Raw genomic sequence first — 12070 nt, forward strand, 5'->3', positions numbered from 1 at the left:
GCTGCTCCACCATTTGCTTTGCACAAATAGTATCTCAGTGTCAGCCTCACAGGATGACAGCCACCGCCTCCCCACCAAGTGACTACTTTTTAAGAACTTGTTGGAGTTGTACATTAAATTCACCACAAAAGTTTAAGTCTGAGTAAATAACAATCCATTACCTTTTTAATGACACAATAATTGCTAATGCAATGCCAATCAGCCTCTGCAGCTCAGAAGCTGAACAATTTAAATTTTGGAGTATTCTTCCTTCCGATAATAAGCTGTTCTTAGTGATTTTAAAAATGTATCTTTTTTTCTTTTCTGTCACTTTTTCGCTCTCTTAATCTGATCTTACTTGCCTTATTTTTATCCCTGATTTGATTCTAATTCACCCTCCTTCTTAGCTATTTCTGCGTATTTCTCAACCGTTCAATCTCATTGGTTAAGGAGACATGCTGGTAACCAGTGCTGGTTTTGGAGGTCCCAGATGCCCAGTTGCCCTTATCAGCTCCCACTTCCAGTGAGTTACGCAACAAAACACTATCGCGCTGAAGGGTGCAGAAAAAATTATAATAGGGCATGCCATGAAATGCACTGCTCCAGCAAGATTCTGAAAAAATATTTGCTAACTAACACCCAAGCAGATATGTCCAGTACTGCCATGTGCTAAAACACTTATGGCCTTAGTGATGGAGCATCATGATGTTTTATCCTAGAGCCAGTTGGGACTTCGCTCCAGAGTTATACTGTAATTTCTGCATCACTGAGAAAGAAACTACTTCTCATCAATGAAAATTAGCTATATAATTCTACTTTAAGATGTGTTTCTGTAAACTTCCAATTACTTTGTACAGAGTTAAAACACAGCTATTTCCACATATCTGATAACTGCAAGTAACTTAATGAACATTGCAAAATTTAACTGCAGTTGATTGGAGGTCTTGGGAGATGTTGTAAGTTTTTAATGCTTTTCAAACAAGTCAAAATTGCTATGGGAAATAATTCCTGCACAAAGTACATCCCTGCCTGTATTTGGGAAAAATTACGCTGCCAATAGAAGATATTTTAATTTTAATGGCAAAGTGCAACTGCTATGAAGATCTGCCAGTATGAGTCTCAGTTCCCATCCTGTAAGCCCAATGTTTCATCACAATAATGTAAGATTTTACCACGAGGACTAAGTGCTTATTTGAAGTTTGGTGCTGTTCAAATGATGCTCCATGGCTAAAGGCTTACCTTTGCGGGGAGAGCTCTGAGGAGATACAGGAGGCGAAGAAAGTTGAGAAGATGTGGTTGACACTGCATCTTCAGCATTTTTCTTGCTTCTATCTGCTTGCATTTCATTAGACACGACTAGAGCCTTCTTCAAGGACTGTGGAGAATTAGTACCTGGAGAAACAAAATTAACAGGGCTATTACAATGCTGTTTTTCCAATTTCTGACATCATAATCTCTCCTCAACCGTTGACAGTGATTCATCCTGGGATAGAATCCTAATGGCACTGGAACCCGCTGATAACTCACCAATACTATTCTTCACTGTGTGAATTTGTAGTTTGACTAAAAACAGCTGAGGGAGAACCATCACAAACAAGACCTGAACTTGCTCAGAAGTCTACACCTTTTAACCTGAAATACAAACAAACTAGTAGCAGTAGTGTTATGATATGGCAGGTGGTATTTGCCAGGCTGACCAAAACCCAAAGGGAAACCTGGCCTCACTATCACAACGATTTTGCAATTTGTATCTATTACGAGAAGGTTTGCGCACTGAAGTCAAGGTAATGAGTCCACTCCCGCCTTTAGAGAATTTAAAGATTAAATTAACACATTTATTAACAAAAGAAAACTTAAGCACACAAGGCTACAGTTACACTGTTATGTTTAGTTTTACAACAGTTCTCACAAGACTTCTACTTAACTAGACTCCCAACTACACACCCCTCTCAGTCAACAGTCCAAATAGATTCTTAATATATAAAACATCTAGCAATACTACCACAAGCACCCACTGCTGGGAGGTATTTCGTAGCTTCTTTCTCCCTCTCATTCGACAATGGAACTCCAAAGGCTTTTAACACAACCTTGGTCACTGAAACAGCACAGGGTTGCCAGAGGCTTTTCCATAGGTCTGTCTCACACAGTGCACCTTTCAAGATTTCACACGGCGTCACCACAAACAGCTTTCCATCTTTCTTTACATATATGTTCTCCCTTTTGATCTGTAAATCTCACTGTTTCACCACTACTGTGGAAGTTACTTTTCCCAGAATATAAAACTCTTTCATGTTGTCACTTGCTGGACCCGCATGCTAACATTTTGTGATTCATATACCAGGACTCCCAGGTCATTCAGTACCACTGTACTCTCTCTCTATTTAAATAGTATACTGCATTTCTATGCTCCCTGCCAAAGTGGGCAAGTTCAAATTTTCCCACATCTGTCAAATTTTTGCCCACACACTTAGTCTATCTATATCCCTTTGCAAACTCATGTCCTCTTCATTACTTACTCTCCTAGCTATTTTCATGACATCAGCTAATTTAGTAACCATACATTTAGTCCATTCATCCAAGTCATTGATATAGTTTGTAAATATTTGAGGCCCCAGCACCGATCCCTGCAGCCATCCACTAGTTACACCTTGCCTACCTGAACACGACCCATTTATCCCTACTCTTTGCTTCCTGTCCATGCTTTTCAGTTACCCCCTACACAATGAACTCTTATTTTGCGTGGTAACATTTGATGTGAAGCCTTATCGAATGCCTTTTCAAAATCCAAGTATACCACATCTACATGTTCCCCTTTACCACCCTGCTTGTTACAACCTCAAAGAACTCTAACAAATTAGTCATACACGATTTCCCTTTCACAAAACCATATTGACTCTTCCTGATTGCATTAAGGTTTTCTAAGTGCCCTGCTTTCACCTCCTTAACAATAGATTCTAGCATTTTCCCTATGACAGCTGGTAGGCTTACTGGCCTGTAGTTTTCTGCTTTCTGTTTCCCTCCTTTCTTGAATAGAGGGGTTGCGTTCGCTATTTTTCAATCTGATGGACCCTTTCCAGAATCTAGGGATTAAGGCTAAATTAACAAGGCCTGGAACCCTGAATGATTTTCTCCGTCCTCAACCCTGAAGAGCTAAATAGATGCCACTTTCAACCTGACTGAAAGCAGCTAACACATAGACAGGGCATTAAACTTGGGACTCCAAGGCACAAGTCAAGAGCATGATGGAATACTCTCCACTAGCCTGGATGAGTGCAGCTCCAGTACCACTCAAGAAGCTTAACACCATTCAGGACAAAGCAGCCCACTTGATTGGCACCACATCCACAAACATTCAGTCGCTCCACCACCAATGCACAGTGGCAGCAGTGTGTACCATCTACAAGATGCAGGAACTCATCAAGGTTCCTTAGACAGCGCCTTCCAAACCCACGACCACTACCATCTAGAAGGACAAGGTAGCAGGCACACGGGAATGCCACCACCTGGAAGTACTCCTCCAAGTCACTCACCAAGTTGACTTGGGAATATATTGTTATTCCTTCACTGTTGCTGGGCCAAAATTCTGGAGCTCCCTCCCTAACAGCACTGCATTTGTACCTACACCACATGGACTGCAGCAGTTCAAGAAGGCAGCTCACCTTCTCAGGGGCAATTAGGGATGGGCCATAAATGCTGGCCTAGTCTGCAACACCCACATCCCACGAATGAATAAAAAAAACTTAGTTGTTCCAAATATCTCAATACCATATCACTGTTTAGTTGTTAAAGCACCTGTTTCATGAAACTACAACCCACATTTATTTTCACATGCTCTGTTGTTCGTCTCTGAACCTAAAACCTCTGACACCTGCTCGTGATGTTCTCAATACAAACTTCAGTAACTGCAATCTGGCCTTTGAGTTACAGAATAAAGCTGCAAGGACAGGGAGTGTATGGCTACTTACACAGTGGGCAGAAGGATGCTGTCATCAAGCACAAGGAATAAATTCTCAATAATAAAGAGGTTCTCCCCATTTTGGCTGAGATTCGTAACAGTGCTAAGGTTAGAGTCAATGTATTCAGTTTTAGCCCACAAAAATTGGCGTGTTGGGTTTGGGGCAGACATTAAAATTTTAAAGCTCTGAACCTTGACCCCAAGCTACCCACTTCTGAGTTTTATAGAGCAAGGTCAGGGGACGAGCAGCCAATATACTCTCAGGAGGCAGATTGAAAATTTAAGTATTTTAATGAGGTTGGTAGCCTCTTATTTAACCTACTTTATAGGTTTGACAGTGAGCAGCGAGGATTCCCAGGCCTTATGAAACCTGGCACCTGAAGAAGGGTGAGGATGGCTTCATGGAGAAGGTAAGCACTTTCACAGCACTGCTTGTGGGCTAGGAGCAGGACAGTCACTCCTCACCACCCCCCCAGTCCCCATCCCAAGCTCCCCTGCTCTTCAGAAGCTCTATCCCTCCATACAAAATCCCCCACATCCCAGGGTCCTGGATCATGATGTAGGTCTAGGTTATCAGGTGTGACTCCTGGACTGTACAAAGCTAACATTATGCTGGCTGAAACAAGTTAAGAGTAAAGAGCACTAGAATTGGCTTTAGGTGTTGCTGAACTAAAGAGGGAAAATAGCAGCCAAAGATCTCACCACTGATCATAATTCAGTATACCTCACTGAAATGAACGTGAACATTTTGCGAAAATAAGATTGCAATTAGTTTTATGGTTCTCCCACCAAAGAGACTTCTGATGTTTTTTGTCTTGCCTGGTAGAAGAATAGCAACTATTTGGGAAAAGACAAAGCAAGGAAAGGATTCCAGGAGACCACTGTTAGCAATGAGTTGGCAGCATTTGTTAAATGGATCCAAGCCAGATTGTGAAGTACAAAACAAGATACAGATCATTTTCTTGATAGTAGGTTTATTCACAAGATGCAGCATTGTCAGATCTCTGCCTCTGAACTACTAACTCAGTGTCCCAGCAGATTGTCTTTATAACTCTTTCGAGTTATCAACAGATCGTATGTAACTCTTTCGAGCACATTCACAGTTCTTGGTTTCCGGGAGTGGGACATGAACCCACAACCTTCTGACTCAAAGGCGAGGGTGCTATGAACTGAGCCACGGCTGACACCTGTGCTCTCAATCCTTAATCGAACAATGTCCATCACCTGTGTATCTTTAACAACATAATCAACTATTAAGAGCATTAAGAGGGGCAATGATGTCGAGGGGTAATATTGAAAAAAATAAATTTAATACCCTTCTATAAACTGTGTGCTCTCAGTTGAGAAGTCACTTCAGATACCTTAAAACAAGTGCTAGGCAATCACCACCTCCAACAAAAGAGAATCAAACTATCTGCCCTTGACATTCAAGGGTACTACCATCACTGAATCACCCAATATCAACATGCTGGGGGTTACCATTGACCAGAAACTGAACTGGGCTAACCATATAAATACTGTGACTACAAGAGCAGGTCAGAGGCTGGGAATTATGCAGCAAGTAACTCACCTCCTGACTCCCCAAAGCCAGTCCATTATCTACAAGAAATAAGTTAGGAGTGTGATGGAATAATCTTTACTAAGTTTGACATCATCCAGGACAAAGCAGCCCACTTGATTGGCACCACCACCTTAAATGTTCAATCCCTGCACCACCTACACACTGTGGTAGCAGTATGTACCATCTGCAAGATGCAACTCACAGCAACTCACCAAGGCTCCTTTGACAGCACCTTCCAAATCCGTGACCTCTACCACCTAGAAGGACAAGGGCAGCAGCTGCCTGGGAACACCACCACCTGCAGGATCCCCTCCGAGCCACTCACTATCCTGACTTGCAAATATATCCCTGTTCCTTCACTGTCACTGGGTCGAAGTCCTGGAACTCCCTTCCTAAAAGCACTGTGGGTGTACCTACAACACATGGATCGCAGCAGTTTAAGAAGGTGGCTCAACACCACCTTCTCAAGGGCAATTAGGAAGGGCAATAAATGCTGGCCTAGCCAGCGATGCCCACATTCCATGAACAAATTAAAAAAAAAACCTGAACGTATTATGCCAAACTGTGAAGAAATACAAATAAAATTACAAGAAAAAAACTGAATCACAGTGCAGAATCAGAATCACAATCACAGAATCACAGTGCAGAAAAGGCCCTTTGGCACATCAAGTCTGCACCGACACATGAGAAACACCTGACCTACCTACCTAATCCCATTTTCCAGCACTTGGCCCATAGCCTTGAATGTTATGTCGTGCCAAGTGCTCATCCAGGTACTTTTTAAAGGATGTGAGGCAACCCGCCTCCACCACCCTCCCAGGCAGCGCATTCCAGACCGTCACCACCCTCTGGGTAAAGAAGTTTTTCCTCACATCCCCCCTAAACCTCCTGCCCCTCACCTTGAATTTATGCCCCCTTATGACTGACCCTTCAACTAAGGAGAACAGCTGCTCCCTATCCACCCTGTCCATGCCCCTCATAATCTTGTACACCTCGATCAGGTCACCCCTCAGTCTTCTCTGCTCCAACGAAAACAACCCAAGTCTATCCAACCTCTCTTCATAACTTAAATGTTTCATCCCATTCTGGTGATTCTCCCCTCCAGTGCAATCACATCCTTCCTGTAATGTGGCGGCCAGAACTGCACACAGTACGCCAGCTGTGGCCTCACCAAGGTTCTATACAACTCCAACATGACCTCCCTACTTTTGTAATCTATGCCTCGATTGATAAAGGCAAGTGTCCCATATGTCTTTTTCACCACCCCACTAACATGCCCCTCCGCCTTCAGAGATCTGAAGTCAATTCATAAGTTATTTTTAAAATTGATAGCAGGATAAATTTAGAAGGTTATTAAAATGACAATGTCATTGGAGCCTCCTAATTGTGATTTGAAATTCGCTCAATTTATTTCACTGTCTCTCACCACATTTCTGAAACTCAAACTCCATCCTCCAATTCTTCACAATGGGGGATATTACGAACATTTGCACACAGTAACTTGCAGTTTAAAACTGAAAATGTGCAGAAGTAATTTTCTGTTAGATCACTGCCATTCTACTAACATTGTTAGAAGTTATGCTAATGTGCAAGTTTTTCCCTGTACACTTAAGCAATATATAAAAACATGCGTCAGGCTGCAACTCTGTAACTACATTTCACTGTAATAAGTGATATTTATTAGCAAAGGAATGGGTAGTAAAGCAGTTACCAAATGGCGCAGTTGGCACTTTCTTGCGTGAAGAGTGCAGAGATGGCACCTGGAGGGCTTGGTTCATTCTTTGCTGTGGCTGGTGTTTTCCTGGTTGACCGCATGACCTCATAGTTCCTGGAGACATATCTGAGCTTTTATATGATCGCCTCTCTCCAAAAGTCTTGCTTACTGTCATGGAAAAAATCAAATATTAGCCAACTTGAGTGTGAAGGATGACTGGCATTTTTAGCTGAAGGTAATTATATACATAAGACTGAACTATGTTACATGAGAAACTGAGATAATAAGATAACAAAGCATCATCTGAACTCTCAAGATACATTACTGCACTGGAACACAATATAGTGTGTTATAATGTGAAATATACAGAACCAATTATTCCTCTTTGTATAACATCTGGCATGTCGTCGGAGCCAAGAGGCTATATGATTGAAACATGTCATCTGATAACCAGAAATACTGCAGTTTGTGGTTTGATAAGAATACAAAAATGTAGGAACAGGAATGGATTATTCAACCAACACAGCTTGCTCTACCACTCAGCTGTCTCAAAATCCAATCTGGCCAATATTCTTCTTGCTCATAACTTGAAATGTAATTGTCGCCTGCTGATTCAAGGATTGCTCCAATTTTCTTATGAATGTTTGGAATGAGCCAACATTAACTAGGTGGATTTCTACACCAAGGCCAGAATTTTTCAGTTGGCGGGCGGGCGCGCACCACGATTTTACGCGGGCAGGCCAATTAAGGCCCACCCAGTATAATTCGCGGTTCCCGAGATCTGCGGGAAGGGGCGGGCGGCGGCGGGAGGCCAATGTCTGTCGGGTCCAATGGTGACCCAGCAGCCTATTCAAAAATGGCGCAGGCAGCCGTCCTAAGGCTGCCGCTGATTTCAGTTAGCTGCCATTGAGTTTAGTCATCTGCCACTGAGTTCGGTCATCTGCCACTGAGCTCGATTAGCGGCAATGGACAACGTCATCGGAAAGCAGGACAGGTGGAAGGGCAGGTCAGCAGGGCAGTCGGTCCCGAGGTTTTCCGATGAGTGCCTCACTGCCCTTCTCGAGGAGGTGGGAGCACGCCAGGATATCTTTATCCCAAGGGACGGGAGGAGGCAGCCCCCCGCCCAACCTAACCAAACATGCCTGGGAGGTGGCGGCATCACGGGTCAGCTCCCACGATGTGGTGAGATTCACATGGGTGCAATACCGCAAGTGGTTCCCTGCGATCGGGAAGGGTGAGTACCATGTTGGCATGGGTCACTTGGCACAGCAGCTAGATTGGCAACGTCCCATTCCCACACCTCAGCATTTATTGCCCATCCCTAGTTGCCCATGAGAAGGTGGTGGTGAGCTGCCTTCTTGAACTGCTGCAGTCCATGTGGTGCAAGTACATCCGCAGTGCTGTTAGGGGGTGAGTTCCAGGGTTTGGACCCAGCAACAGTGAAGAAACAGCTAAACATTTTCAAGTCAGGTTGCTGAGTGACTTGGAGGGGAACTTCCAGTTGGCAGTGTTCCCATCTATCTGCTGCCCTTGTCCTTCTAGGTGGTAATGGTCGTGGGTTTGGAATTCCTTAAGAGTGTGAGTGGCAAATGTCATGGAGGCAGCATCTGGGCAAGGGGGTGAGCCCTGGCTGCTTGGAATGAGTGTATTGCAGCTCCAGGGTCACGAATCAGATGAGGCCGGAAAGGTTTTCCTCAGGCAAGGCTGCAATGGCAATGCAGGTACAGGGTGGACTAATAAATGCTCCTCTCTCCTTTCAGGAGAAGACAGCACACAATAATGCTGAGAGGCTACAGACTGGCGAAGGGCAGCCCCACCTCCTGCTCCTAACTGGGTACGAGCAGGAGGCACTGGAACTGGATAGGTGCCATGTGCCTAGATCAATCGGCCACAGTGAAGTTGGGGTACCACTGGGAGGTAAGAGGTCACAATGTCTGTCATTGCAACCATTCCACTGTTGACTGTATATTGATTTCAGCCTCCAACATGGGATCCCAACTGAGAATGGAAAGACGAGCACATCCTGATCCGGGTGCCAGGCATGCACATTAACAGTGTAACGACTTCAACTAATCAAATGTCCTTGTTCTCCCTTTCAGCCTCACCAGAGCACGCTCGGGCTCAGGAGCCTGAGGAGCCGCCACTGACCCCTGAGGGCACAGAAGATATGAACACACCAGCGTCACACCCTCTCAGCTAGCCAGGCACCAGCGCAGATACCAGCACCTCGGTGGGAATAAGATCGTCAGCTAGTATCTCGGTGCACAGTGGTGAGGACACTTCACACTTGCTTGAGGTGTGGGCGGAGACAGAGTGTGCCTAGGGCGCCGGCAGTCGGAGGAATGCTGGGGACCAGGGACATGCTCAGTTGGTGGCTGATGATGTGTCTCTGAAGTCATCCCTGAGGCAGCAGATGCTGGAAGTCCAGCAGAGTCTGTGGGAGGATCTGGCAGAGATACATGACAGAATGCGTGCCATGGTCTCTGTGATGGAGGAGTGCATGCGAAGCATGAGCAATGCAATGACCCCCATGGCCGAGCGCACTGCCTCCTCCATGGAGAGAGTGGCGATTCTCATGGGGAGGCTCCTTCAGGGCATCAATCAGGGCTTCCTAGGGATGCGCTCGGACCTGCAAGCCCTCACGCCGGCAATGACCTCAGGTAGTCGCTGTCAGTGTGGGAGATGGATTGGACACCCAGTATCCAAGCTAGATGATAACACAGGCTTATCATTAGTGGTTGTCTTTTGCCCCACTTTTAAGTTACTGTTAAGTTGGTGTGATGTTGATCACCTTTTCATTTATTTTGATTTCTACATACCAAGCAGCAAACCATTAAATGTGTTGGATCTCAACAAGCCTCTGGGTGCTTCATTAGTTCTGCAGGTGAAGGGGAACTCATGATGTTATGAGTGACTTGTTTGTCATTGAGCTTTATTGAAATGATACACAGTTCATGTTGCTGACCAAGCAAATGTTGCTCTCAGGTATCGAGTATGGAGCCTGCAGCCCTGGCATGTGGTGGTGGTGGTTCATCTTTGGCAGGCTAGCTGAAGGAGCATTGGATCAAAGCCTCCCGGGTGTCCCTGCCTCCCTGGAGGTTGCCCAGGTCAGCGTCTATCCCCTCAGAGTTCCCCTGAGCGTGCTCGTCCTCATACTCACTACTGGACTCATCGTCTGCTGCCAGAGCAGCTGTGTCAACATCTTCTTCCTCCACTGCATCCCCCTTTCCAGCACCAGATTGTGGAGAGCACAGCATGCAACCACTATCAGTGTCACACAATCTGGGGGGTATTGCAGTGCACCCCCTGAACAGTCCAGGCATCAGAAGCGCATCTTGAGGAGACCAATGGTTCTCTCAACCACCGCCCTTGTGGAGGCGTGGCTCCTATTGTATCGCTGCTCAGCCTCTGTTCTTGGATGGCGGAGGGGCGGCATAAGCCACCTTTTGAGGGGATAGCACTTGTCATCCAGCAGCCATCCATCCAGCCAGGCTAGAACACTGAAAAACCTCGACACCTGGGAGTGTCTGAGGATGTACACGTCACGGGAGATGCCTGGGTACCTTGCACAGACTTGTAGAATCTGCATCCTGTGGTCATACGCTATCTGCACGCTCATGGAGTGGAAGCCCTTCCTGTTGGTGAAGGCACCGGGCTCACCTGCTGGCACCTTGATGGCCACATGTGTGCAGTCTATTGCACCCTGGATGCGGGGGAATCCAGCAATCGCAGCAAAGCCTCTGGTTTGCTCTGCCTGGCTGACCTCGTCCGTGTGGTAGTGAATGAAAATCAATGCATGCCTGAACAAAGCATCTATCACCAGCTTGATACAACTGTGGACAGCTGACTGGGAGACTCCACAAAGATCACCTACCAACCCCTGGAAAGAGCCAGAGGCATAGAAGTTGAGGGCCACTGTGACCTTCAGCACCACGGGCATGGGGTGTCCACCAACACAGTTAGAGCTGGTCTCAAGGCCGATCATCTGACAGATGGAGGTCACTGTCTCCCTTGAGAGACAGAGCCTTCTTTGGCATTGCACCTAAGACATATTGAGGTAGCTGCATCACCACCTGTAAACCCTGGCAGCAGGATAGTGGCATTTTCTGCAGCCCCTTCCGCCTTGCACTTCCTGCGCCCTTTGTGCCTATGCCTGTCCTCCCACAGGTGGCTCCCCTGGAGCCTGATTATGGACTCCTGGCCTCCTCCCACTTCTGGCCCTCTCTTCCTCCTCAGAGGAGGTGCCTCCAGCGGAGACCACAATCCCCATTCCCAGGGTAAGAGAAGGCTGTCTGATACCTGGAAGGCCCCAAGTGTTATGATTCCTCCAGGGTCCTGAACTGAAGCCTGTTATTTCTGTCAAAGCAGCTCTGAAGCGAAAAGAAGTTGTCCTGTTCACACAAGCAAATAGCAGTAAGTAATAATCTAAAGTTCTAATAACTTGCATTAGTGAGCCCACTCACCCATCACACCATGCGTGGATGAGGTTTTTAAAAATATGGCCTACCAGCCAGCCCGTAGAGCACATGTGACGACCTGAAAATCGCATGGGCTGTGCAAAATTGATGTCAATTTCTGCCTCAAGGGCCTTAGCTGGCTCGTTAATTAATGGCGGGTGCGCCTCCGAACTCATAGCACCCGCCTTCCGAAATATTGCGATGGCGCGCGGTGAAGACATCATCACGCATCATTTTACACAAATGCATGTCAGGCCCGCCCCCGCTCGCCAACTGTGAAATTCTGCCCCAAATTAATGACTGTGCGAAGAAAATAGTTGCTAAATGCACCTTAGGGCCTATTTAGTTCTCAGTCAAGTCCCCTAGCCCTCCTATCCTGGTTTAACACAAAGTACAGATCATCA

The 12070-nt window shown here is 46.0% G+C and overlaps 1 protein-coding gene across 9 annotated transcripts in view; it reads right to left on the reverse strand.

The window, feature by feature from the left end:
• LOC144685938 (rap guanine nucleotide exchange factor 6-like) overlaps positions 1–12070 on the reverse strand; it is a 412496-nt gene that overhangs the window by 23133 nt on the left and 377293 nt on the right. For all 9 annotated transcript variants that reach the window (XM_078550986.1, XM_078550991.1, XM_078550990.1 and 6 more), the window contains 2 exons: positions 7207–7377; positions 1219–1371 (listed from right to left, as the gene is read on the reverse strand). In XM_078550986.1, the coding sequence (XP_078407112.1) occupies positions 1219–1371; positions 7207–7377 (324 nt within the window). The remainder of the gene's footprint in view (positions 1–1218; positions 1372–7206; positions 7378–12070) is intronic.

This window comes from Cetorhinus maximus, chromosome 10 (assembly GCF_964194155.1).
Source record: "Cetorhinus maximus chromosome 10, sCetMax3.hap1.1, whole genome shotgun sequence".
NCBI classification, from domain to species: domain Eukaryota; kingdom Metazoa; phylum Chordata; class Chondrichthyes; order Lamniformes; family Cetorhinidae; genus Cetorhinus; species Cetorhinus maximus.